This window comes from Bolinopsis microptera, chromosome 3, assembly GCF_026151205.1.
Source record: "Bolinopsis microptera isolate Bmic1 chromosome 3, MBARI_Bmic_1.0, whole genome shotgun sequence".
Taxonomy (NCBI): Eukaryota; Metazoa; Ctenophora; class Tentaculata; order Lobata; family Bolinopsidae; genus Bolinopsis; species Bolinopsis microptera.
Window position 1 is genome coordinate 8,054,201 of NC_087074.1, and position 27,826 is coordinate 8,082,026.

Below are 27,826 nucleotides of genomic sequence, written 5' to 3' on the forward strand. Positions count from 1 at the left end.
TTTGTGTAACATTTATTGCGCATCAAATTACATATCTTCAGATTTTTAGTTTAGATATGTTTGAAATTGAAATGGTATACTGATTACTGAAGCTATGCTATTTCTAATCCCTTTCGGCTATTATCTCTGGTCACCTCAAACTCATCTACAAACTCAAGCTCAAGCTAGCTTCTGCTGAATTCAGTTATAATCTAACTTGCAGTCCAGCTTAGCTAGAGAGAATTACAGTAATTAAAGGACAATAATTAAAGGACAGTCATGCTTATTTGGAACCTGCATGCTGAACCACCTGACATACCAAGTTTAGTCACGTGAGCAAGCACCCGACACAATCTGCAGGTCTTCAGATCGGAGAGTTCTCAAAAGAACTTTCAAATTAAATTCAGTATTAAATACTATTCATTAAATTCAAATTGATACCACATTCCACAACCGAGAATGCATCGTATTAAAGTGGGTTTGATTTGATTCATAATAAAACAGCTGCAAAACGTAAGTTTGTTGGTTAATCGTCGAAGGAAGTTGTTCATACAGTCAGCTTAATAATGTAACCAGCCACTCGTGAGTCGTGTATTGTATCTTGTTCATCCGTACATATTATATTTGTTTTAAAATTAAAATGTATCCTTCTTCTCCTTTTGGGTCGTAATTATGTTACAATTGAGATGTTTGAAATCGTAAAATAGCTCAATTTCCCTCCCTATGTTTAAAGAATACAGCATTAAGTACCTGATCCTGGCTCTCGATCTGATCACTAACGTCAGTAGTACCTTGTCCTTCTCCTACTCCTCCGCTCTCACTACTGTCAAACATCTCACCTCCCTCTCTCTCTGCTTCTTCCAGCTCATCAGGCTTGCAGTATCCTCTCTGAAAAGCAAAATGTTACATAAACATCTCCAAAATCTTGCTAAAAAATTGTGCACAGAAAACCTACTTGGTTGGTTTTGGAGCCCCGTCTCTACTCCGAAACAATATATATATAATATATGTATATATAAAATATATGTTACAAATAGAAACGACCGGTTTCTATTTAAACTTTCAAAAGCTATGTAAAATTTTACAGACCTTTTAGCTTTGTACTTACAATAATTTTAGTTCCTACCTCAGTTGTCACTGATGATATCATGGCTTTGCATGAAACAATTGTTTGACTCAACCGGTCGTTTCTATTTGTATCTAGCTCTCGGCTTGCCGATTGAGCACTGTCAGCAGACGACTCCACCCACAATTAAAATATATCTGTTACCATTTTACTGACAAAGCGATATCAACTTTAACACGACTTTCCGCGAAAACCGTGAGAGATATGCCATAGTAACGTTTACTAGCCATTGATACTAATACATTGATACTATATCTCACCCAGACCCTGTACTAGAGCTCCAGACATGGGATTAATTAATTGAGAACTTTCTGCCAGCTCCTAACAGGTAAACTGTGAGCGAATACTTTTAACACCTCCGATATAATCTCCTGTTCCTAGGAAGTCTTGAAATTGTTCGTCGAGAGATTATTCTGGCCAATCACAACTTTACAGTTAATGGTTGTATGGTGAACACTGACTACCCCTCTCTATCTTGTATTGCCATGAAACTATCATAAAAACTGTTAAGTTGTTGTTGATTGGAATAATCTCACGACGAGCGATTTCAATTTTCAAGACAGGAAATGGTAGCAGAATTTAGAGGTGTTTAAAGTTAATGAGGTTTTCCATCTGAACTGAGAAGAATCTTGAAGATTAAATGGTTTTACCTTGTCTCCAATGATGAACTTCTAATGCGTGCTGGCGTAAAGTCTATATAGACACTTTCATCGGTTCTGCTAGACTACGGTGGTATGGACACGTTGTAAGAATGCCAGAGACTAGGTTACCAAATTTTCCACTAGAGTGGAAACCTAACTATGAAAAGCGATCGAGAGGGAGACCCCGACAAAGCTGGATGGCCTGTGTACTCGAGAATGCTGCTAACCTTACAGGTGTTGACAACATCAGTCGAGATGCAGTACGACAGTTAGCACTGAACCAAGTGGAATGGAGGAACCTGTTACGCCGTACAAGGGATGTGTGTGATGCAGGCCACTCCAACGACTAGGAGGAGACATCTTCATGTATGTATGTTTAAAGTTGCACATGAATAAAAATTAAACATGTAACATTTTGTGCTGAAACTTGATTAAATTTACTATTCAAATCACTCTGTTGCATTCAAAGCTCATGACTTGACAGTTCTTTAAATCTTTTACGATATAGTAAAAGTAATATTTACTGCCGCGGATTTTAAATGCAGAGCTAGAATATTGAACTAACGGTTATTACTAAACCTTCATCACCACCATCAGTAATTAGCAGAAATACACTTTCTCACCCAGAGTGACATGGCTCATGTCTGACATGGTAGGGATCACATCGGTAGCGCCAAGACAGATTACTGGGGTAAACCAATAATCTGGCAAATTGAAGGAGGACTGTCATCGCAAACTAATTACCACTGCTACTCCGAGCAGAGCATAACCAGTACTGACAACCTCTTTCAAAATCAAATTTAAGGGAAGTTCTATTAAATTGTTCTGCTACGACCAAATAGTTCTGCATTAGTTTAAGATATTACTTTCAGGACATTTGCATTGGGAATTAATTAGATGGGGCATTGAACAGTTTGAGCCATCTAACATTTTCCCGATCCATGACTCAAGTGCCGATAAATATGATCTAGTGACATTGAAACGTCGAACAATTTCCTTTACCTGAAAAGAGCTAATATTCCTTTTTTCGCATTTACGGAATCATCACAACAATAACTAATGTTCCTATCCGGATATTAAATGGAATACAATTACGGCGGCACGTTTTAATATCCATCTGCCATTATAGGCTTATTGTAGTCTTCGCTTATAACAGAAATACAGACAACACCATGCTACCAGACCAATATATATCTATATATTAACGTACATAGTGCAATCATTAGGCCTCCATCCTACTTGTATTATATAATTATTTATTGCGATGCACAAAAACCAGCATATTCATATTGTTGTACGATTTATTGTTCATAATATGCAGTTTGAGGTTCTGTGGAAATTTGTTTCAAATAAAATTTACTAGAGTGCTATATAAATATTGTATTCGCGTGAGAACACGCGCGACGCGTGATAGCTCTACAATTACAAGGGCCATCTTCTTATTATTTCAGTAATAAAAAGGATTTTGACGCGGTTACACCACGCACGATCAAATTTCCCTACAAAGCTACAATTAAATGTAATTGTTCTCCTTGTATTGCATCCCAGTGTGGTGTCTGTCGCACGTGAAAATCGTTTAACTTTATATTATATTAGGCGTCAGACTAGAACTTGAAAAATCCTGCACGAATCTGAGGTTTCGCCGTCGATCTGTATGTGGTTTGGTTGTAGATCATTTCATATTTTGCGCGGTTTTGTTTCGTATCATGTCACGTCATATTATTGCATCGTATGCCAACTTTATTGACTGTTATATAATATTATGTCTCATCTTAGTTATTATTTGTATCTAACATAAACTAATAAATGTTGATGCTTACTCGACACATCTACAGCACCATCGACTATCGAGCGGCTCTAACTAATTATCTAATAGTTTGACACTGTATGGTAAACAGCGACTACATAGTTGAAAACAGATGTTACTTTACATTTACTATATACATTCAATGAGCAAATAAGATTGCAGCATGCTTTTAATTAAGTGTCTTATATCAAATCAAAGGCTCGATTAAGGGCCTGTCGTGATATCATGGATCGCTTAGGTTCCACCAGGATCTGGTAGTCCTCATAATTCTGCGGCCTCTATGTGTCGTCATCTCGCACGACTCCGAAAAACCGTTGTGAGTTTGGCATGTGAAAATTTGCAGCCCTCCAGACATCGATTGGGTTAACGAGTTGTCGTACGTCACCTCAAGATCGGGTGACAGGGTGCTGAACAGGCCAGAACCCAATTGATTGGGTCTGAGGTCACGTGATTATGGGCCTGAGGTCACGTGACTATGACGTCACCAGAGCTCGTTCTCCGTTTCCCGCTCTTTGGACCAGGTGAGCTTGCATGCTTGTGAAAGTGGGTGTAAGTACAGTTGTACTGTAGTTACATCCAATTACCCCTAATAGAATGAAGATTTATTTTCTGACAGAAAGCTAGAAATTTACCAAAATATCGACTTTGTTCAAAATTTATTTTGATGATCACTCCTAACCTAAAATTGCACGAGAAATCGATTAAACTTGGTTTCAGAACTCAACAATGCTTCCTTATGCCTTAAAATCCATTTTTATCGATACAATAAACATTTTGATCCTGTGGATTAATTAGTAACAGGTAACAAATGCACAAAAAAAACCATCGCACTTACATTGCATTCTTAACGGGTCGATTTCGAGTGACCAATAATCGTCGTGATGATATTTATACGTCATGCGTTCCTGATCATCATCAGCAATCAAGAGACAGGAGCGGCGATTACTTTAAATCAACGGTTTACGTTATTTTTGTGAATTCGACCCCTGTTTTAACGGTTATCACACTTTGTCATTGAATGTATTGAGGATAGCTTTACAAATAAGAGGACCAGTAAATAAAATTGTCACAAGTGTTTCTCTCATTCACTTTCGATAAGACACAATGAAAATTCTTACTTAACCATAAGATTCGGAATTTTTCAACATTTCAAGAATATCGGGCATTTTTCAGAATTTGGCCGCCAAATTTTGTTAAAGGCCTAACTTAAAATTCTAATACAAAACTTAAGGTCGTGAGGCGATTCTACGTCGATTCTGAAAATTTCATGAAAAAATATTGAAACCCTATTGAGTTCTATTGTTTTGAGCGAAGTCAGTTTTGCAAATATCGCGAACTGATATATGGGCGATTTTGTTCATTTTTTGCAACTATTTGAACACAGAATCCACAGTTAGGTAGATATTGAGCTGATAATCATAGAGAATGTGTAGTATAGGCTTACCTTCCATATAAAGTTGGTTTCATTCAAAAATATTGATATTTGACCAATTTATGGGCCAAAATCGATCAAATTTGGTGCGTATGCCCAAATATGGTCATATGGTTTTTGGCTCATAACTCAGTCATTTTTGTCCAATCTTGATGAAAATTCATATACGAGTTCAGGGGACCACTAGCTACAAAAAGAGCACCTAAAATTTGGGTTTTGGGCATGTTCAGGGTATTTGGCTAAATTGGGCCTGATTTGGACCAAATATGGGCGTGGCTGCCCCGCGGGCACCGTTTGGCGGTTGGGGTCCGGGACCCCCTCAAAAGTTCGGTCACCGGTCCTAGTTTGTTGGTCAACTGCTATCTCGAAACTAAGTTTCACAAAAAAAACAGGGTGAACCCCCCCCCCCCCCCCCCCCCTTAAGGCATAAGGAAGCATTGTTGAGTTCTGAAACCAAGTTTAATCGATTTCTCGTGCAATTTTAGGTTAGGAGTGATCATCAAAATAAATTTTGAACAAAGTCGATATTCTGGTAAATTTCTAGCTTTCTGTCAGAAAATAAATCTTCATTCTATTAGGGGTAATTGGATGTAACTACAGTACAACTGTACTTACACCCACTTTCACAAGCATGCAAGCTCACCTGGTCCAAAGAGCGGGAAACGAAGAACGAGCTCTGGTGACGTCATAGTCACGTGACCTCAGGCCCATAATCACGTGACCTCAGACCCAATCAATTGGGTTCTGGCCTGTTCAGCACCCTGTCACCCGATCTTGAGGTGACGTACGACAACTCGTTAACCCAATCGATGTCTGGAGGGCTGCAAATTTTCACATGCCAAACTCACAACGGTTTTTCGGAGTCGTGCGAGATGACGACACATAGAGGCCGCAGAATTATGAGGACTACCAGATCCTGGTGGAACCTAAGCGATCCATGATATCACGACAGGCCCTTAATCGAGCCTTTGATTTGATATAAGACACTTAATTAAAAGCATGCTGCAATCTTATTTGCTCATTGAATGTATATAGTAAATGTAAAGTAACATCTGTTTTCAACTATGTAGTCGCTGTTTACCATACAGTGTCAAACTATTAGATAATTAGTCGCGAGTTTATCAGCTGATATCATAATTTTATTGGTTTGGACTAATTAGGGCCTGTCGTGATATCATGGATCGCTTAGGTTCCACCAGGATCTGGTAGTCCTCATAATTCTCCGGCCTCTATGTGTCGTCATCTCGCACAACTCCGAAAAACCGTTGTGAGTTTGGCATGTGAAAATTTGCAGCCCTCCAGACATCGATTGGGTTAACGAGTTGTCGTACGTCACCTCAAGATCGGGTGACAGGGGGCTGAACAGGCCAGAACCCAATTGATTGGGTCTGAGGTCACGTGATTATGAGCCTGAGGTCACGTGACTATGACGTCACCAGAGCTCGTTCTCCGTTTCCCGCTCTTTGGACCAGGTGAGCTTGCATGCTTGTGAAAGTGGGTGTAAGTACAGCTGTACTGTAGTTACATCCAATTACCCCTAATAGAATGAAAATTTATTTTCTGACAGAAAGCTAGAAATTTACCAAAATATCGACTTTGTTCAAAATTTATTTTGATGACCACTCCTGACCTAAAATTGCACGAGAAATCGATTAAACTTGGTTTCAGAACTCAACAATGCTTCCTTATGCCTTAAAATCCATTTTTATCGATACAATAAACATTTTGATCCTGTGGATTAATTAGTAACAGGTAACAAATGCACACAAAAAACCATCGCACTTACATTGCATTCTTAAAGGGTCGATTTCGAGTGACCAATAATCGTCGTGATGATATTTATACGTCATGCGTTCCTGATCATCATCAGCAATCAAGAGACAGGAGCGGCGATTGCTTTAAATCAACGGTTTACGTTATTTTTGTGAATTCGACCCCTGTTTTAACGGTTATCACACTTTGTCATTGAATGTATTGAGGATAGCTTTACAAATAAGAGGACCAGTAAATAAAATTGTCACAAGTGTTTCTCTCATTCACTTTCGATAAGACACAATGAAAATTCTTACTTAACCATAAGATTCGGAATTTTTCAACCTTTGAAGAATATCGGAATTTTATAAAATGTAAGTTCAATTTTTACAAAAAATCAACGAATCGTATGAAATTCCATCAGCAGTTAGTTCCAGAGTAGGGATCAGAGCAAAACGAAGGAATATAATTTCTTGCGGGAATCATTCCTGAAATATTGTCGACAGGTTCAAGTCTACTAGCAGGAACCCGTCTAACCCATTTTGACAGGTCACGGGACCACCACGAATTGAATTATAAAGATCTATCCAAATTCCACGAAGACTACGGACCAAGTTTAAATACTTCATTATAGTTGGATTCGGGAAGCAGTTCAATTGTGCTTTGCACGGAACAACTTATATCACGAGACCGCCATTTCTGTTGAACCGAGAGATTGCAAATCAAACTAGTTTCAATTTCAGATCACCTTTTATGTGTTCATTTGTGGTGGACTGGTCAGTATACAAACGTGGCACGTGCGGGCATATTTCTCAGTTTGAGTTACGAATTGCTTCATGCCTGAGTTAATTAATTCTTTGTGGTCGACTTGCTTTCGATCAAAACTTCATTAAATGAAATCGCTTTAGGGACATGTGTCAAAACTTCATTACTACCAACGCGCACCAATTAGACACCACCCTTGCAGTTGCTCTATGTAGTCGAGTTTTTCTTAGTCAGATTAGTCAGATTGAGGGGGTCCGGGACCCCCTCAAAAGTTCGGTCACTGGTCCTAGTTTGTTGGTTAACTGCTATCTCGAAACTAAGTTTCACAAAAAAATCCCCCCCCCCCCCCCCCCCCCCCCCCCTTAAGGCATAAGGAAGCATTGTTGAGTTCTGAAACCAAGTTTAATCGATTTCTCGTGCAATTTTAGGTTAGGAGTGATCATCAAAATAAATTTTGAACAAAGTCGATATTTTGGTAAATTTCTAGCTTTCTGTCAGAAAATAAATCTTCATTCTATTAGGGGTAATTGGATGTAACTACAGTACAGCTGTACTTACACCCACTTTCACAAGCATGCAAGCTCACCTGGTCCAAAGAGCGGGAAACGGAGAACGAGCTCTGGTGACGTCATAGTCACGTGACCTCAGGCTCATAATCACGTGACCTCAGACCCAATCAATTGGGTTCTGGCCTGTTCAGCCCCCTGTCACCCGATCTTGAGGTGACGTACGACAACTCGTTAACCCAATCGATGTCTGGAGGGCTGCAAATTTTCACATGCCAAACTCACAACGGTTTTTCGGAGTTGTGCGAGATGACGACACATAGAGGCCGCAGAATTATGAGGACTACCAGATCCTGGTGGAACCTAAGCGATCCATGATATCACGACAGGCCCTATTTGGACTTGCTGGATTTTATCACTTGGTAATTCATCAAGCTTGTTTCATAAAAATAACACTTATACTGATGATTGATCCGTTCAAAAGACTAGTACGCTAAATTGATGAATTAGAGTAAAACCAGGTGGAAACCTGTGTAACAGCCGTCAAGCACCAAAAACTGGTTGCTATGCCTGTAAATAATTAACACATAACTGGCGTCGCGCGCGCAAAATATACTCCTTTTATACACATAATTATAGGGGAGTGGTATATATTGCGAAGGAGCAGACTTTTGTCAACAACGCAGGACCGTCGGGCCACCTCATATATCCAAACCCGATTACCTATTCTCTACGATCTTATTGCCGTCGGCAAGAGTAGGGAAAAATTCTAGTTTTAGTGTTGATGTTGTAAAGTTGTTCATGCCATAGGAACCTTCAATGAAGGTTACCCCATCAAGCTGTCAAGTAGCACATAAGACTGTACCACCCTTGTATCAACGCAGGACCGTCGGGCCACCTCATATACCCAAACCCGATTACCTATTCTCTACGATCTTATTGCCGTCGGCAAGAGTAGGGAAAAATTCTAGTTTTAATGTTGATGTTGTAAAGTTGTTCATGCCATAGGAACCTTCAATGAAGGTTACCCCAGTCCCCATCAAGCTGTCAAGTAGCACATTAGACTGTACCAACCTTTAAAATATCCCTGAATAGTTTCACCAGAGTCGCAGTAACAGGTAGAAGCCCATGAGATAGCCAGCTATCCAGATGATTTAGGTATTCCTTACAAAACTCCAGCAGGCGACCCACAACATCTCTCACTCTGTATAAAATCTGGGAGACATTTATCCAGTTAAAGTCATGCTGCGACATAAATCTTTATTAATCTTTATTAATACCTTACAAGACATTTTTGTGGCGGACCAATTTGCGACGACCGAAATTTTGGCGGTCCGAAAATATGGCGAAATTGAACAAAAACCGTCACATTTCGGACGTCACAGAAAATAAGGGTATTTTTCATCATTTTGTTTTCTGACACAAAGGAAATTCAAAATTTTCTAAAAATCGGTAAAATCATGTTGAAACAAAATGAAACTTATAAATCGATTTCTTCATCTTCCTCTAAGGGGTCCGGCTCGACTCTTTCAGTTTCACTTATTGAGTTTGGTATTAAATTGTTTATCTTGACTTAGTCTCTTATAAGACGTTTATGTTACTAGGGTTAGCAGTTAGCACATAAATGTAATTTATTGTAAATTTAAAACGTATTACTTGGAATACCACACAGACGCAGATGAAAAGATTCGAGGTGTTCCATCATAGATGTCTGAGAAGAATCCTAAAAATCAAATGGTTTTATCACGTATCTAATGCTGACGTACTTAAGCGGGCTAACATCGCCCCTGTTGATACTTTCGTACGAGCAGCTAGACTCCGATGGTTTGGCCATGTGGTGAGGATGCCAGAAGAAAGAATACCCAACTATCTTCTGCACTGGATCCCAAAGCATGGTAAAAGGTCAAGAGGTAGACCTCGGAAAAACTGGTTGTCATGTGTCCGGGAGGATGCAGCAATCTTCACAGGTGTCGATAACATCACGATAGAAGATGCAGAACAACAAGCTACAGACAGGGCTCACTGGAGAGGTCTAATACACCGGAGAAAGGAGTTACTTTGTGGTGCAGGCCACTCCAACGACTAGGAGGAGACCTTTTCAAGTACAAGTAAGTATTACTTGACATTAAATTCATCATGGAATATTGTGTTTATTTGTCCCACCATCATATCACTAACTTTTCAAGAACAAAATGAATCGATGAAGCCACAATTATTGGAATAAGCTAAAAATAATGCGACGGATTCTATTACGACGACCGAAATTTTGGCGGTCCGAAAATATGGCGAAATTTCGGGAAAACCGTCGCATTTCGTACGTTATGAAAAAGTCTTGTAAGGTAGTACTATCAATAAGCTGGGGGCTTCTGTGTCCCGTTAGTTCCTTAAAAGGTAAATTTCAAGGATTTTGAAGATATGCGAGTTAGAAACTAAAGTGCTTAACAGGCTATCTTATCAAATCGCTGAGATTCATCTTTAATAATTTATTACGTCTTTATCATAATATTATAAGTGCAAATATTCTGCGATCTTAATCGTAAAAGTTAAGATTAAAGATTACTCGGATGATTTATAAACATAAATTTTACGGTTAAAGATTAAATGATTAATGAATATTCGGCATTTGGCTAAATACCTTAGTTGGCAGTGGTTTGCAGAACTTAGCTGAGACAAGAATATCAGATATGATAGCTAAGGGCCGTTCAAGGTCAGCAATTCCGGCTAAATCGGTCATGTGTTTCAGCTGGTTAACAAACATGCCTTTCTCGCAACCCCAGTCCTGAAAATCACGAGAATAAAGATTAGTATCGAGAATGAAGATTAACACACCTCAAATGTTTAACACACATGTACCTCAAAAGAAAGAATTCAAGCCGAAAAATCTTTCAAAACATAGTAAATAACATGATAAATGATAACATCAAATATGTTGGACACAAACCTCAGTTACAGGGCTGTTGGGGGTTTTGAACAAAGGTAGCTTCACGGAGGCAAGTAGTGAATTCAACTCTTTTAAAGAGAGTATTTTACTTTCTGAAAGGTTATATATTATCATCAAGTTTATTAAAATTTATTTGACAGCATACGGGTTTTAATAGTTCTTGACCGGACCTATCGGGGAGATGCACGAATATCGGTAAAATTAGATGGGGGCTGATCCGGCTGAATCTACATAAATCAATTCAGGAACTAAATTCGTGGGGTGGCACATAACTAGACGCTGGTTGACTGACCCTAGCCCCCCCTGCTTCCTACACCCCTGTCTAGCGGAATCACTCTAAGACTTTACTGAATTTCCAACATAATTTCATACGTTAACTTCTACTGCAGTCTAGCTGAAAACTATCCAGCTGTTGATCTCTGACATTAATCAAGTTCTCTTGATAGATAATATGCTGGTTAAATTATCATGACCGCCAACATCAATGAAGTCATGATAAACCATGCAACAGAAACTTCAATTATAAGAACTGACAGTTCCAAACCGGCAAGCAATCTCACGTGCGCTATACCTATCACGGAGGGCTAAATGATTGAGGAAGTGTTGCTCTAGACAATAGATTAATGGGATCTTACCAATACTACAGATTATAATTCCGTCCAGGACTCTGTCAAAGATTTTTTCTTTCTGTCAAGCTATGATAGGAAGCCACCTTATGCAGATACTCAACCCCATTTTCTCTCATCCCCAAATTCAAATTAATCGTAGTTTTTTTGGAAATTACCCATGACGAATACTTCCTAGTTTGTGAGTTGTAGAACCATTGGCATTTCTAAAGTTATTAGCACCCATTTCGAAAAACTTTAGTGCAGTTATCGATAAATAATTTCAAAACTAAATGGCGGGGGTCACCACTCAGACTGACCGATTGAACAAAATCAATCAATCAATCAATCAATCAATCAATCAATCAATCAATCAATCAATCAATCAATCAATCAATCAATCAATCAATCAATCAATCAATCAATCAATCAATCAATCAATCAATCAATCAATCAAATAGATCGATTTATACCGGTGGTGGGGGTCACAGTCATAGCCTTTATTTGCTTCACTGTGCTCGACAAGTTATCCAAGAGGGGGAGGGTTGTGGGAACATTATTGAACAAAATTTGTTTTTTATTCGCCAGAGCTTCCAGGTACACCAGAGTTTCTTCCACCATACCCTCCACATGTTCTATCTGAGGTTAATAAAGTAGTTAATCTCGTGCAGCTGGTTCAACTGTTCTCAGAAACGCTCTAAGTGATCTCAGAAAATATGTTCCATCAGCTAACATGTTACATGATAATATGCAGTTATTTTGTGAATAAATGAACATCTTCAATACTTCTAAATCTATACCAGTATAGCATGGCTCGTTCTAATATACAGGGTGGCCCATAAAACACTACCCATCCTTATCTCTTAAAATTGTTACAGCTCGCTGAGATCTTGCTAATTATTTTATTTCAGAATGGAAAAGCGCCATAACTTACGTTCTGATTAATATTTTTGCTTCAAATTTTTAGAGAATGTCAATCATAATTAGACACAACTTCGTGCTAAGTTTTGTGTGAGTCTGAGCTTGTCTGAAAAAGTTAGCTCCTGAGCGTGCTAGCTTTAATTTCTCACCCAGAACTGTTTATACATTTATTACATTGGTTAATAGGAACCACCAAAAAAATCCTGGGTAAAAAATTAAAAAACCACCGATTTATTTATGTTTTACCAATTCTATTCACCATGATCCATCGCACATTCCATGTGAAAGAACGATATAAACAAGCAGGAAGGATCATCTGTGATAGTCCTTATCAGTTAAAATATAGAGAGATTGGAATGTGCGATGGATCATAGTGAATAGAATTGGTAAAACGTGAATAAATCGCTGGTCTTTTGATTTTTTTACCCAGGTTTTTTTTGTGGTTTCTATTAACCAATGTAAACAGGTCTGGGTGAGAAATTCAAGCTAGCTCGCTCAGGGGCTAAATTGGTCAAATAAGCTCAGTGAAGCTCGCACTCACACAAAACTTGCCACAAAGGTTTAGCTACTTGTTATTAACATTCTGTGAAATTTAAAAGCAAAAATATTTATCAGAACATAAGTTATGCCACTTTTTGTTTTTAAAATAATTAGCAAGATCTCAGCGAGCTGTAACAATTTTAAGAGATAAGGATGGGTAGTGTTTCATGGGCCACCCTGTATATACATAATATATACTAAAAAAGCCATAGAAAATGAGTGGAATTACCTCAGCAGCCTCTCCACACGTAAAGATATGATCCGGGTGGTGCACAGCTTTACTGAGGTGCAGCAGTCTGGTCTTGATGTCGTCCACGTTGCCTTTAACGTCAGTCATTAGTTTTCCATCAACGAGGGACCCTTTATCGTAAAGGTCCGAAAATGCAGCTGCTCCGTTATCAAATTTAGTAATGGCATCCCTGGCGAGGAAAAAAAGTTCAGGATGTAAATTGTGCGTCTGGTAAAGTTGGTAATGGAGGGTAACTCTGGCCATTTTCTCACAAGGTGTAGTTCAAAATTCATTTTAACATTTAATTCTGACACAAGGTAAGCACACGTTTTAGAATGCTCCATGAGAAGGTGGTTGTGTTCACGTCACTCGGTCAACTCTTTCCTTGACATATAAAACAGGGGCCGCCAATATTTCGGTTCATCCTGTCTTTCTACTATTTGCCGTACGAGTTCGCGGTTCAAATCGTGAGAAATGGAACTCTCTCAAATTAATTGTACCTTGTCAGGTTTGTGAACGAAGCAGTGGCCCACATTTAATGTAGATATAACTCATCTTTAACTGGGTTGGGTCAGAAGTCTAATCATGCAGCTCACTGGAATAAGGCAGTAAGGTAGTACGTTTTCGTGAAAAGTAAGGGTGAGATGTGCCGAGAGCGGGAATTGAACCCACGACCTCCCGATGAACGCTCGGATGCTATAACCACTAAGCTATCTCGCCACAAATCAGTCCGAACAATTCACTACTTGTACTACAGATTACATGCCTTATCAGTTGCTGTATTACACACAAGTGTGTAACACACAATTTATACAGACTCTCGACTAAGGATCGTTGCAGATATAACCATTAGGTTAAGTGGGGGAGGAAACTCGGTCGCACCCGTATTTCAGGGCCTAGCACCCGTATTTCAGGGCCCAGCATTTAAGCATTTAAGCAGCCAAGATTCATAGAGCAACATTCTGGTACATATATTTAACTGGGTTGGGTCAGAAGTCTAATCATGCAGCTCACTGGAATAAGGCAGTAAGGTAGTACGTTTTCGTGAAAAGTAAGGGTGAGATGTGCCGAGAGCGGGAATTGAACCCACGACCTCCCGATGAACGCTCGGATGCTATAACCACTAAGCTATCTCGCCACAAATCAGTCCGAACAATTCACTACTTGTACTACAGATTACATGCCTTATCAGTTGCTGTAACTGATAAGTTACTAACTAATAATAACTAATAACTAATAACTAATAATACGTTCCCTGAGAAAAGGCAGTAAGTCACATCGATGTCATTTTGAGAAAATGGGACAAACGTGTTTGTCGTTTTTTAGGTAATTTTATTCGTATAAACGGGGTTAATTTTGACATCTATGTGTAAATAAATTATTGTCATATGTCCTAAACATGCTTAAAAGCATAAATTCACCAACACTGATCTATAAAAACCATTTTTCTTCATAATAACTGAACTATTTTCCCATCCGCATTGGACTCACTGCCTTTTCTGAGGGAATTGCGGACTTACTGCCTTTTATCAGGATCGATTTCAACCGATTCCTCTCTAGAAAGGCAGTAAGTCCATTTTTCCTCAGATAAAGTCAACACAAAAAATACAACATTTCTATATTTTTGATCATATCCTTGCAATATAATTATGTGGGCCTCCTGTGCATTGCAAGTGTGTAATATTGACGAAAAATGGATAATTTCTCGCTCAAAATGCCTATAACTCCTTAAATATCGAATATTTTGGAATAATTTTTACAGCATCGTATTCAGCTTGGTCGGACGCATTAATTCGAAAAAAATATATTTGAACATAAAATATTTAAAGCACCAAATTTTTCAAAAATTTTTTCAATAATTCACACAAGGGGGGACCCTTGTGTTCACGTTCAAAAATTTTTGAAAATAATATTTTCTTAAATTTTGAATTATTAGTACCAAAATGTTTTGCTTGCTGAGCTGATTACGACCACATAAAATTTATTTCGATATAACTAAAACTGTGGAAGTTATAGGCCAAAAACTATAAAAAATGCAATTAAATCTGGACTTACTGCCTTTTCTCAGGGAAAAAGTTCCCTCACGGAAAAAGTTCCCTCAGAGAAGGCTGTACAAATGGACTTACTGCCTTTTCTCAGGGAAGGTTTTGGGATTACGTGCTAAATTGTCACGTTTTGTGTGGCTTACTGCCTTTCGTGACAGCTAAAACAGTATTTTTATAACGTGATTCATAGCTTAAGTTGTAGAGAATCTTTTCCTGAAAATTTTGGCACCAATATCTCAAAATTTCGAAAAATGGACTTACTGCCTTCTCTCAGGGAACGGCAGCACACAAGTGTGTAACACACAATTTATACAGACTCTCGACTAAGGATCGTTGCAGATATAACCATTAGGTTAAGTGGGGGAGGAAACTCGGTCGCACCCGTATTTCAGGGCCTAGCACCCGTATTTCAGGGCCCAGCATTTAAGCATTTAAGCAGCCAAGATTCATAGAGCAACATTCTGGTACATATATTTAACTGGGTTGGGTCAGAAGTCTAATCATGCAGCTCACTGGAATAAGGCAGTAAGGTAGTACGTTTTCGTGAAAAGTAAGGGTGAGATGTGCCGAGAGCGGGAATTGAACCCACGACCTCCCGATGAACGCTCGGATGCTATAACCACTAAGCTATCTCGCCACAAATCAGTCCGAACAATTCACTACTTGTACTACAGATTACATGCCTTATCAGTTGCTGTATTACACACAAGTGTGTAACACACAATTTATAACTCATCTTTTAACAACTATAAAATACGGATACATCTAGATTGCCTGCAGCCTCATACTAATACTGTACTGGTACAAGATTAATCAAAGAAACGTGATCAAACCGGACTGAAATTATGTCATATTTATGCTGCTTTAGCTCTTAATCTTTAGGTACATTATATATGTATTATCTCACTTCGGCATTCTGCCTCCCGGTACTACTTAGTACTTAATCCCTTCTTTTCATACCATTGTCCACTAGCTACTCCACCTTTTTGTAGAGTTGGCTCAGACTTCAAAGGTTAGCGAAGCATTTACAAGCTGTCCTTTTGTGGCAGATGATCGCTAACCAGATATATGTCTCGAGCGTGCTAAATCACTTTACACTCGATCTTCGAGATTTTTCTAAAAGGACCTCCGACAGTTTAAACCGACTTGAATCGATGTATTTTCGGACACTGATTCCGAATTACCTCCATGACATAGGGTTAAAATGCTCCCCTGGCGAGATATTGGCGAAAAACTGTATCGAGCACGTGATATGACCGTATAAGGAAGTTGGTCAAATTTCTCGTTAGGGTTAAGGCTTCATCATAATATGATTTTGTTAGGAATTGGGTTAGGACTTAGGGTTAGGGTTGGGATCAGATTAGAGGGTTAGAGTTTCGATTAGTTGTCCAGGGCCAGCTAGAGAACGGGTTGAAACAGTTACGTTACAGTCCAGTGTAGACTGTAGAGTGATTATTAGTGCCATCCTATATGTATGGCATCACTGTAAGAATCTCTAGTGTCCATAAGGGGTCCATAACAACGCATGCACATGTTCGATCGTTTCTTGATAATGCACACCACGCTATTTCGCTTAGTGAAACCATTCTGCTATCGGTAATGAATAACGCATTCTTCGGGGGTCAGTTTACGTTCCTGGGCATCAAGCCTCATTGTGGTCAAATTGGGGTATAGTAGTAAAATTAGGATATTTAGCGTTAAAAGGTACGATTCCACATTCCTGTACAGCCCGACCTATGATGAGAAGTTCGTACTGTACGTACTTTTAAAAATGGCTGTACCGTACGTACTAATTAAATTGGTTATGAAGTACGATAAATGGGTTTTCGATAAGTCCGACTTTCGTGACAAAAGAATAACAGGAACATTTGAAATGGCGCTACGGGCACCTAAACTTATGTTGCCGCATTCTTATTTCCATCATTAGAATAGTATGACTGTACAGTGTACGTACTCCTATTGAGTATAATTGCAGTTATTAAAATAAATTAGCGTCTTAAAAATTGTTTAATTCGACTTTAGCATTCACTGGCACCAAAATCGTGGTTTGAAAATTGCATACATACCTGCCAATTTTATAACAATAGAAAAATAAGGTAAAAAACGGAAAAATTTCGTACTTTAAAGTGGTTGTACGGTACGGACTAATAAAAAACTTCGTACCGTACGTATTTTAAGCCGGGTACGGTACGTACATCTCATCTTAGAGCCCGACTATGAACCATTTAACCTTTTTAAGGGTAAAACTCAAATTTAGACCTGCCTCCACGACTCCGGTTCGGCTCACTTCATGTTAATTTCGGTAAGCGTTTTAGTGGATTCTTGACGTTGGCTGGTCGTCTATCTGATTATTCTACATGTTACTCTGTCCTTCCCAGAGGCCTATTTGTATGAATTACTTTAGACGATTAACAGATTTCTTGGCAATTCTAGTCTCTAGACCCCATCTGTGAGCTACTTTACACATAGGTATACCTCATCCTTCTTTATTTAAACGGACATTAATTGGACGGTGAAGGCCCTAGCGTTCATTTTAATGTCCGTTCAAATAAATTCCGATAAGGTAATTTAATAAAATACTGATCATGAATGACTTCGAGTGTTCATTTCAATGTCCCGTCAAAATTATGTCCGTTCACACAATGTCTGGTCAAGTAACGTCCGATAAGGAAGTTCTATAGTGTAGACATTAGACACTACAAAAATTAAAGCTACCATAATAGTTTCAATGCATCATACACAGGAAAACACCAGAAAAACACCTCGATCGCTAACCCTAGTTGTTGAATGTGGACCTTTTGTGCCTACGGCATAACGGTCATGAATCGGGGAAAAATTCCACCAGAAAATTGCGATTGTTATTTTCTGTTTACTGCGCCAAACCTTGCTGCATAATCTCATAGTTTACTGTTAAAACTTACAAATTAACATAATAATAGATTAAAAATGCGATTGCATCAAAGATAACGTCAATAACACCGCTGAAAACCACTAAACATGAACTGTGAGTCGTGACCCAGCGATCCACTCTTCTCCTGACAGAACCTACAGAACCTGCATTCGACTAATATGGATTAATATGCTTTAAAAAGTCAGACTGCAAGTACCAGGACAGTAACCCGTAGCAAATACAACTGCAGATACTTACCATGTCCACCTTAAATCCTTTGCTCACGTAAAACGCTTCCTTTTGAATTTGCTCATGCTGTCTAAGCTGTTTTTACTATAGCCATGATGGAGAGAGTGAGAGAGCGAAGGGACTTCCCACTTTTTATAATTAAATTGTTTTCTTTGATTAATCTTGAGAGCCCCTGATATGAACATCTCAACATTTCTTCGCGCATTTCCAGCAACTTTTGTAATATTGTAAGTCGTTAGGTATGCCAGCAGCCAGAGAAGGGGGAAAAATAATTCTTGTAATTTTAACATAATTTGGTGCGCAATATCTCAGGAACGTAAGGTCAGATTTTGATGCGGCTTTTTCCTACTTTACTTATTCATCTACAGCGGCTCTATCACACATTTACACCCCTCCGGCCTCATATCAAGTTTTGCATTTATATAATGTACAAAACATAATATATCAAACATCACTAGCGATTCTTTATGATTTCACCTTAGATATTCGGTTATTAATTGTACCAATTTTCTGTGATTTGCAAAACAATATTTCGGGTTTGCTGTTCAGCTGCTTTTAAAATGGAAACAGGCTACGTTTAGTTCCATAAGCTCATTTAAACATTTTGGTACTGGTAGGTCTCCGTCGTGGTTAGGTTTATAGACAGAATTCTCAGCGATCGATTTGACACCACGGCTGACACGGCGAGAGCGCATAATATGTCAGTCTACTCGACTTTGCGGCATGCTTGGCACATAGTTCCGCGGTGCGTAGAAACAATTTGGTAAAGTAGTCCAGCGAGTTCCAGGCTTCATATTATTAATTTTTTTGCGTTTCAGTAACGTTATTATATATTGTAACGTAGATATTATGTACAGTATAAGTATGTATGTCAACCAATCACAATTCAAGATCTGAATGTCTCAACCAGCGAATGCGAACAGTAATTGCCGGTCAGTGCTTGCTAGTACAATGTCTTCTGGTAAATTTCAATGTTTCCCCCCTACAAATTTCCTTATGCCCTCAAAAACGAGGTTAGGTCTTCTAAAAATGTCCTCTTTGGCACCAAATTTCCTTCGAGGGGTAAAAGCAATCAGTGCATAGTATATCGAGGAACGATGACATAGTTTAATCATAATTTGGGTACATGCATCGTCGGCGTTCAATAGAGTAAGTACTACCTTATCGGACATAATTGTCACGGATATTACCCGAAAACTTCAAACTTCCTTGCTATACCTCCTAAAGTCCTAACCTGCGCATTTCTATATTTCACGTTCAATTATAAAGGCGTGCCAACGCAATACCAATTGCCGTAATATTGTAGGACAAATTTCTGAGTGAGTGAATCACACACACCTAGTATTATTTTAAAAGAAAACATCGACGTAACCGGTAACACCGCTCGATTACCAACTCGATTTTCTTTAGTTTTACAGCAAGGTATCATAATTATCGTCATGTTGGAAATTATGCGTGATCATAGTTAAGCTTACTCAAGTAGTTTAAAACAACCAGAAGATAACTTCTGTGGTTAATTTCTTATATTATGTATATTTGATATTCGAGAGGAGAAAAATTCGGATTATTTTTCCTCAAACCAGTTTTTCGATTTTATAATTTCGATAGTCAGAAGTAAAGTTATTACCCGTTAAATACTCACGTAAGATAAAGTGTTTGGTAGGAGCAATCTTGTAGAGGAACCGCCTTTTTAACAACCATTTCCCATCTGTTCTTTACGGCTACTTGGTGAGCGTCATACTGTCTACTTGATAAATTGGAGCTCATCTGTTCCAGAGTTGAGATATGTCGGCGGGATTGGTCCCTTAAGTTGAGCAATTCGTTAATAATACCTGCGAGGTAAGAAATGAAGCGTTACGTAATGACAATGTGTGCCAACACGATAACGATCTAGCAAGATCAGGTTATAATGAAGTTTCCAAGAATTTGTAATTTATGGATATTTTAAACGATCGTACCGAACTCACCGAAGCAGTTCGATCAAATCGCGAGTTTTCATTCACTAATATGTATTTAATCTTGCTTCGGAAGTATTTAAAAATAAATTGGAAATCTCTTGGCGATGAATTTTCACGCATAACATTAGCTTATTGCGGCCGCGGGAAACAGAATTTCAGAACTTTGGCGTCAATTTTGTAGCTGATATTAACAATTCCTTGGTGCGTGACGCAACAAAAAATTCGCATTCAAATCTGTACTATTCAGTGAGCTATCTGTGATATATCTAATTTGCAAGTGGTTGTAACAATAAAAAAGACCAGTGCAGGGCTTACTGGTGCTCACTGATACGTTTGTTAATATGCATGATTGCATCAAACCAATGTATTATCTGTGACCCCATACAGATCAGATCAATACATAAGATTGACTTCGATAGCGAAAGCAGTTTTATTTGTTGTCTGCACAGACGTGGTCTACATAATACATATAATGTTATTTGCTTTGACACATATCGGCATGTGTCAGGCAACGCGTTGTGGTTGGATACTGGATAGTGTTCCTTACCTCTTGGCTCTTTCTGTGTTTAGATAGATTACTGCGATCTGTTTAACATTTAGCACGGACGAATTAAGGGTATCTAAAAATGGTGTGAATTAAATTATATAAATCATATAAATCATATAAATTATACAAATCATATAAATTATACAAATCATGTAAATCTAAAACTTACCAAAAAGATGTCCGGAGAACCCTTTAATTCTGTCAAGTTCAGTAGGACCAAGCTGGTCAGAGGGCTCAGTTACAAGCTTTAGGAGTGTCTTCAGGTTGTGAAGAACCCAGGAAGATTCTGAGCTAGGGTGCGTCTCACTCATCATCGAGTAGAAGTAGTCGACACTGAAGAGTAATTACGGTAATATGGAAACAACATATTTTTACTTACTGATTACATTTACTCAACCTGATATCGCTAATATTAATAGATTTCTTGTTCGAAAACTCACAGAAGTTCTCTGCAGAATATCGTGCACGTACCTAAAGTTCATAGAGAGGCCTCTGGTAAAGGAAAGCCCACAATGTGATAAACATTTAAAGAGGTCTGATAGAGCTTTCCTCTTTCTTAGATCAATCCCTTTCATAGCCTGAAAAGGAATTAGGTTTAGTTGGCAGCCAATGGATAAATTTAGGGTTTCCCAAAAAAAAGGACCAAGCGACGTTTGTTAATAACTCGCCTCAGCTCTAACTTAATAACTTGTAAGTTCGCGATTTATGTGCTATGAACCAGTTCATTTAGCGCAAAATTTTGGTAACTGACAAAAGAGTAATTATGGAGCTGCTGCTGAGCACGTTATATCACGTTATATATGTCAACAGGTACAGGAGCTAATCAGCTTGTGAGTACAGCTACAGCAATCTGATCTTGCATGCGATCAAGTGCAAGATTGACAGAGTGAACGCGAACCACAAGACTGACACATCGTCATCAAATCTTATATTATTCATTCCCCGACATATTTGTGGGGTCACAGGTTGGCCATTCTGCGACAGATTATTAATGGCCTTTAATTTTAGAACGGCATTCAATTCTTAGAATAGCTCGGACTGAACAAGTTTAGTCATTCCATACCTTCAGTCGTTTCTCTTTATCTTCGATTTTATCAAAACCGCACGAAGCTTCTTGTAGCTCCGACAGTGAATCTTTTATCAAGGTCCCCAATTCCACGACGATGTCGATTCTGAAATTGTTTAATTATTTAATTATTGGTCGCAAGATAGCTCCGTGGAAAATTGCACAGTGAAATGAGCCAATATAATATATTGTTACAATGAAAGCTCGTGTCTGGTCAGTCTACGTTTAAAACAAATTGCTTTCCTTTGCCACCCAGGGTCTGCATGCAGAATACAGATAATACCAATGTCTATTACTCTGTGTGCATTAGTTCGACAAATTTCCGAGACTACCATCACAATTGAACCATCACATAATCTTGTTATAATGGGGCAATCACCACCCCATTTCTATCTTACCCTTAATGCGAGCAATCAAGTTCACGAATACAGCTTTGGACATTGAATTAATACTTGGTTGTTTGATCTATTCCATGCAATAATCGCCTTCATGCACAGTGTCTTTCTAATTCTTTAGGGAATGAGAATTTGCAAGCCATCTTTGAGAATATATTGCAATCATTTTCGAATTAATGATATTGCGATTTATTACAATATTTGACCTCACTTTTCTATTTAGTTTTGATATATTTTCTAGTAGTTATGTTTTCAGGAGTGCCCATTGGGGTTTTTATTTTTAACTGATTATGATGTAAACAATGAAATTAGTCCATTAGAGACAATCCCCTTACGAGGGGGCTTTCAATCAGAAATATCTAAAAGGGCATTAAAAAGATGTCATTTGAAAGGTGCCATGACAATTTTCACTGTCGATGTTAGAAATATAGACAAAAATTACAAGAAAACTTCTCTTTTCGGGCAGTGAAAAAACTAATAAAAACTATCAAAAACATGCAGTTGCATTTCTTATGACGACGATGGCGTCCGTTCATATTATTGGTCATGAAAATCATTTCTATGTTCTATTATAGACTATATCTATTACTCTAAGCTGACACGAATCTGTGCATAATGCTAATTCATGATAAAGTGCAAGATATTCGCAATTCGCATATCCACCACTAGCCTATATTTTCAATTAAAATGGCTGGGAACCGTGCATAGTGATAATTTTCAATTTGCAGGAATTTTGGCGCAGCGCACAAACAGTAACAAAATTCATAAAATCGCGCAAATTAAAATAACTTTGCAAATCTTACCATATCACGGACGTACTGTGTACGTACGAAACCGTGCGTGCGGAGGCAAGCTAAAAACTTCAACTTTAAAGAAATTGTTTGCAGTCGAAAATGAAATAAATCAACAAGTATGTATCAGGGATTTATCAACTATATCAGTGAATGAAATCCCGGTTTGTACTTTTTGGCTCTGTAAGGCGCGCTTGTACGGTGCCAATATAGTTTTGTAACACATTTCTTCTGTTAAACATGACCTTGATGAACCTCAATCACATTAATACGTACGAAACCGAGCGCACGGAGGCAAGCTACCATAATATACAGAAACACCTCATTCGATAACCCTAGTACTTGACTCTTTTGTGCCTACGGCTCAAGAGTCATGGATGGGTAAAATACTCAAATTACCTTGGTTGAGGTACCAGTAACGGTGTTTGTAGCGGCAAAGGTAGAATATCATCCTTCTCAAGCGTGGTGGTAACGGGGTTCTTGAGGGACCCCTCATATTGCTTGATCTGAAATTATCTTGATTAATAACTCCCATGTTGGTTAAGCAATTTGTTAAGTTCACCTTGGAGCACTCATAACTTCGGGTCCAGTTCTGATTGCGTATCGGTCCCTTGACAAGGTCGCTGCGGGGCTTGTACGGGGTCTGTATAGGTTTGTTACGCATTTCTCATTTTAGTGTTACACATATACTTGATGAACCGAAATCACGTTATACCTTATCAATATTAAGTTTTCCGTTCCCTAAAAATTAATTATTACCGCCTTATTGTTCTTCTGGCATTAAATATTTTCTTATTTCTAAAAAATCAGTAAAATAATGATCTTTCGCAAGCACTCCATTCTGGAGTCTGGACGTGATGGACTTTTACTGAAAAAAATCTAATTTTGAACGTAAATGCGGGGTTACATCATCATAAGAATATCATTAATTATTTTGCAATTTTGACAAGTGAATTTTGACAAATTGAAAACTTAAAATTGATAAATGAAACTATCACAAAATTGACTTTTGCCGCTCAGCATTCGTGATTTATAACTGTCCATTGAACACGTAACGATTAATATAAGTTTTAAATTAATCTTTTAAAGATTAAAAGATAGGTTGTCGGTAAAACTTACGAATTTAACTAATTTCTGATGAGATGCATCTGTAGACTGCTTGACACTGAAATAGTTAACATCTTTCCAACGCACGATCTTGATGTAGTCCTTCAGTTCCTTCTTCATGCCAGCAGTAGAATTTTCAAGCTCCTGCAATAAGGTTTTATTAACTTAAAATTGCCGATAGTGCAGACAAATATTTATTGAAGGGAATGTTTAGTGTTAACGGGTTAAATATTTTCGACGCTAATAACCTTTTAGCCCTAAAGTCATGTTCTTAAGGTATAAGCCCAATGGACAAAGCCTTAAAAACGACTGCCCATCGATGCCCATTTGACGAACAGCTAAGGAATAATTAACGGAGTTAGCCCCCGCCGTTAAAGCTATTTCTTAGGAATAAACGGTTTGCGGAATATAAATGGTTCCAATTCTGGGGAATATTAAGTATGTGACATAATTTAATGTCACAAACCGTTTTAACGGTTTGCGTCAAGTAAACAGTTTGCGGAATATAAATGGTTTGCAGAATATAAACGCGGTTTTAGGGATATAAGCTCATATTATGTTTTTTGAGAATCATGCCGGTCTTCGATATTAGTGGATACATTTGATACATTGAAAATTTTTTTGAGAGTATAGTACGCACTTTCCAAAAAAAAATTTTCTTTATGGAAATTAAAAAAGAATTGGTTTAGTCTGTCACTGAAATACCGATCATTTAGTCATTTTAAAAGTTCTATCTATTTGGTACTAAAAGTTTCGTCTTATCAAGCTGATTACGGTTCTGCAAAATTAATTCAAAAAAACTGAATTTTTTGAGTTATAGGCATTTTAAGTCTTAAATCTGCCATTTTTGGCTCTTTTTTACATGAATTTTACTAAGTCCTTTGAGGCCAGATTTCATACCTTAAAACTCAGAATTGAGAGAAATCTTGTTCCAAAACGTTGGATATGATCATCGGCTACACTCACAAGAATTTTTTAAGCGATATCTTATGACCTGGATGATTGGTAAAATGTACAACTTTAATAGTAGGCAAACATTTCTTCTCTCGACCTTGTTCGGTCTGTAACTTCGTCATTTATTATTCAATTGTATAATCCTTTGGAGGGCGTCTTGTACGGATAATATGTAATGTTCAGTAAAAACATCAGCCACAAAACTTTTAAAATGACTAAATGTTTTTCGAAAGGGCGTACTCTCAAAAAAAGTGTTCAATGTCTCAAATCTTATTTTTTAAAATCTATATTTTCATAATATGAAGTCGAATCCCGAATCCCGGCAAAAAAAGGTTTTGATGTACGTCCCCTTAAGCATTAAATTGACTTTTTTCGGAGGAATTTGCGTTTCTTGGATTATTCATTCCGGACCACCTAACTCCCGGCATTACTACCTTCGGAACAACTTATTCCGGCCAACTATGTTCTGGACCTTTTAAATACCGGACCTTTTTAATTTCAAATCATGAGTAATCAGATTCACAGAAAGAGAAGCACGATATCCGACAAGTAAAACCTTGCCTAAGTTGACGAGGCAATAATTGGATGACAGCATGTGCCGACTATTTCGATAGAATATTGATCAATTAATCATCGATTTTAATACCAAATTTTATGGTCACAGATTTATCATCCCTCGATTATAATTTTTGTCATAAATCAGTTCCGATAGGTAAATCACAGGGGAATAGTGTTAACAAACCTACTCCGCAAAACTGTCACTATATTAATATGTACCTTTTTCACATATTCTTTGAAAAGGCTGAAATAAAAATGTATTGATTGAAGAACTTTCTTGATCTTTCCATGTACACCCAGTTTATCGGAACAAAGTCTCAAATACTGGAGACGTTCTTGGAAATCGCCGACGGAGCTGTCCTCTGAAATAAGTTAGAAATTAAAATTAAGCACTTTTAATAAAACATGAACAATCCAGTACTAAAGCTAAATTTTATTTCGCTTCTTAGACCAACCCCCCTCCCCCTTCATTCAATATAATCAACTATCGTTTAAAACATCCACTGTAAATAGATTTTAAAAATATTAATAACCTATAAAGGCGAATACTGCGGAAACAAAACTGGAACACTGCGCCCCGGACTCCAGATTTCCTGATTCGATTACCAAGTTGGCAAGTTTTAAGAAGTTGTCATTGGTACTGGCCAGATGGTTACGGAAGGCTTTGTCCAGCAGTAATGGCCATGACCTGAAAGGACACGTGATAATCATTATATTAATGATTTATGGGTAAGTGCATTACATCGTGATGTTTATTATGTTGTATAATAGGTAGTATTATGTTTATAAATTTAACCCCCAGATTGACAGATGCAATCTATTTAGCACGATCCATAAACACTATAATTGTCCCCCCCCCATTATTGATTATACATTTTAGACTTAGTGCACCCCTGTAGCCACTGTCATTACCTGAGTTCATTTGATCGCCATTGTATGATCTGTTGGGTCAGCGTTTCCACAGCGTCCGACATAGACACTTTCCGTGACGCTATACCCTCCCACAACTATAAAACAAGAGCACTTTAAGTTCAATATTAAAAGATTTACAACAAGATCAAGTTTAAGACACCATTATAGTCGACCCAGTTTCTTTATAGTTGTTAGATACCGTACCATTATTGTGTTACAATTTTCGTCACAAAAACACTATAATACCTGGCATTTGGTGAGCAGTATTTCCAGACCTTGTAAAAACTTTACAATTGGCTGGTCAAGAGGAAAACCTTCAATTCGTTCAACGACAGCTTTTATCTGGAACAGTAAATAATCTAAATTATGATCTGTACAGCTAGGCTGCTATAAGGCTACGGTATATGCGTTAAATCGATTTTAAGGAATGTTAAATTTGGGAGCAGAAGAGTCAATGTTGGTCAGACGATATTACCAATTGGATGAGTTTGTTTCACCAGATTTTACATAGGATAGCAGAACCCATACCTGAAGGAGTGCGGGATGTTCGGGCCATGTTTCCAGGAAGCCTCTTGTTCTGTCACCCAGATCCTTTAACAAAGGTCTGATTGCCTTGACCTGCGCGGGGTATGACCCCCGGTATATGTCCACACAATCTTCACCAGTATCGGAGGGCGAGGTGAAACGATCAAGATTGCTCCAGCTGGAGCCTACCGTAATAGCTTCGCCTGAAGATTGTGGGTGCAGCTTGTGAGCAGGTAGACACACATCACCAGATCTATAGTTTCCATTACCCTACAAGAACTGTCCAACTTAAGTGATGTGTAGACTTAAGTGAATTTTGGAACTAAATAATTCAAGCTGGAAACGTGTCAACGGTCAGCTTGAGAGCGGGATCAGGAAGTAAATTTAATTATTCATCGTTTCTTGACTATCCTTCAATTCAGAACTCACATTGTGCCGCTTAGACTCCGACCACTTAATTATATAACTAAATGATAGTTTAATCTATTATTAATCTTACCTCTGACAATATCTAAGAATTTAATCTAGTTTTACTTCTGTAGATATTTGAGAATCTAGTCTAGTTTTACCTCTGAAGATATTCAA

General features: G+C 38.0%; 2 protein-coding genes and 3 non-coding genes across 5 annotated transcripts in view; all 5 read right to left on the minus strand.

Annotated features, from left to right (window-relative positions):
• LOC134812251 (2-oxoisovalerate dehydrogenase subunit beta, mitochondrial-like) overlaps positions 1-27,826 on the minus strand; it is a 704,467-nt gene that overhangs the window by 457,115 nt on the left and 219,526 nt on the right. The window lies entirely within an intron of this gene.
• LOC134813150 (midasin-like) overlaps positions 1-27,826 on the minus strand; it is a 105,596-nt gene that overhangs the window by 26,715 nt on the left and 51,055 nt on the right. The window contains exons 41-57 of the mRNA XM_063820835.1: positions 27,245-27,444; positions 26,963-27,058; positions 26,717-26,811; positions 26,338-26,492; positions 26,024-26,166; positions 24,305-24,436; positions 23,585-23,691; positions 21,997-22,105; positions 21,405-21,511; positions 21,103-21,266; positions 20,071-20,260; positions 13,245-13,434; positions 12,028-12,193; positions 10,950-11,041; positions 10,644-10,787; positions 9,083-9,223; positions 730-867 (exon numbers count right to left, since the gene is read on the minus strand). Coding sequence (XP_063676905.1) covers positions 730-867; positions 9,083-9,223; positions 10,644-10,787; positions 10,950-11,041; positions 12,028-12,193; positions 13,245-13,434; positions 20,071-20,260; positions 21,103-21,266; positions 21,405-21,511; positions 21,997-22,105; positions 23,585-23,691; positions 24,305-24,436; positions 26,024-26,166; positions 26,338-26,492; positions 26,717-26,811; positions 26,963-27,058; positions 27,245-27,444 — 2,369 coding nt within the window. The remainder of the gene's footprint in view (positions 1-729; positions 868-9,082; positions 9,224-10,643; positions 10,788-10,949; positions 11,042-12,027; positions 12,194-13,244; positions 13,435-20,070; positions 20,261-21,102; positions 21,267-21,404; positions 21,512-21,996; positions 22,106-23,584; positions 23,692-24,304; positions 24,437-26,023; positions 26,167-26,337; positions 26,493-26,716; positions 26,812-26,962; positions 27,059-27,244; positions 27,445-27,826) is intronic.
• Positions 13,892-13,964, minus strand: Trnan-guu (transfer RNA asparagine (anticodon GUU)). Its single transcript has one exon. It is a non-coding gene; the product is annotated as a tRNA-Asn (tRNA).
• Trnan-guu (transfer RNA asparagine (anticodon GUU)) lies at positions 14,310-14,382 on the minus strand. Its single transcript has one exon. It is a non-coding gene; the product is annotated as a tRNA-Asn (tRNA).
• On the minus strand, positions 15,854-15,926 carry Trnan-guu (transfer RNA asparagine (anticodon GUU)). The gene has a single exon. It is a non-coding gene; the product is annotated as a tRNA-Asn (tRNA).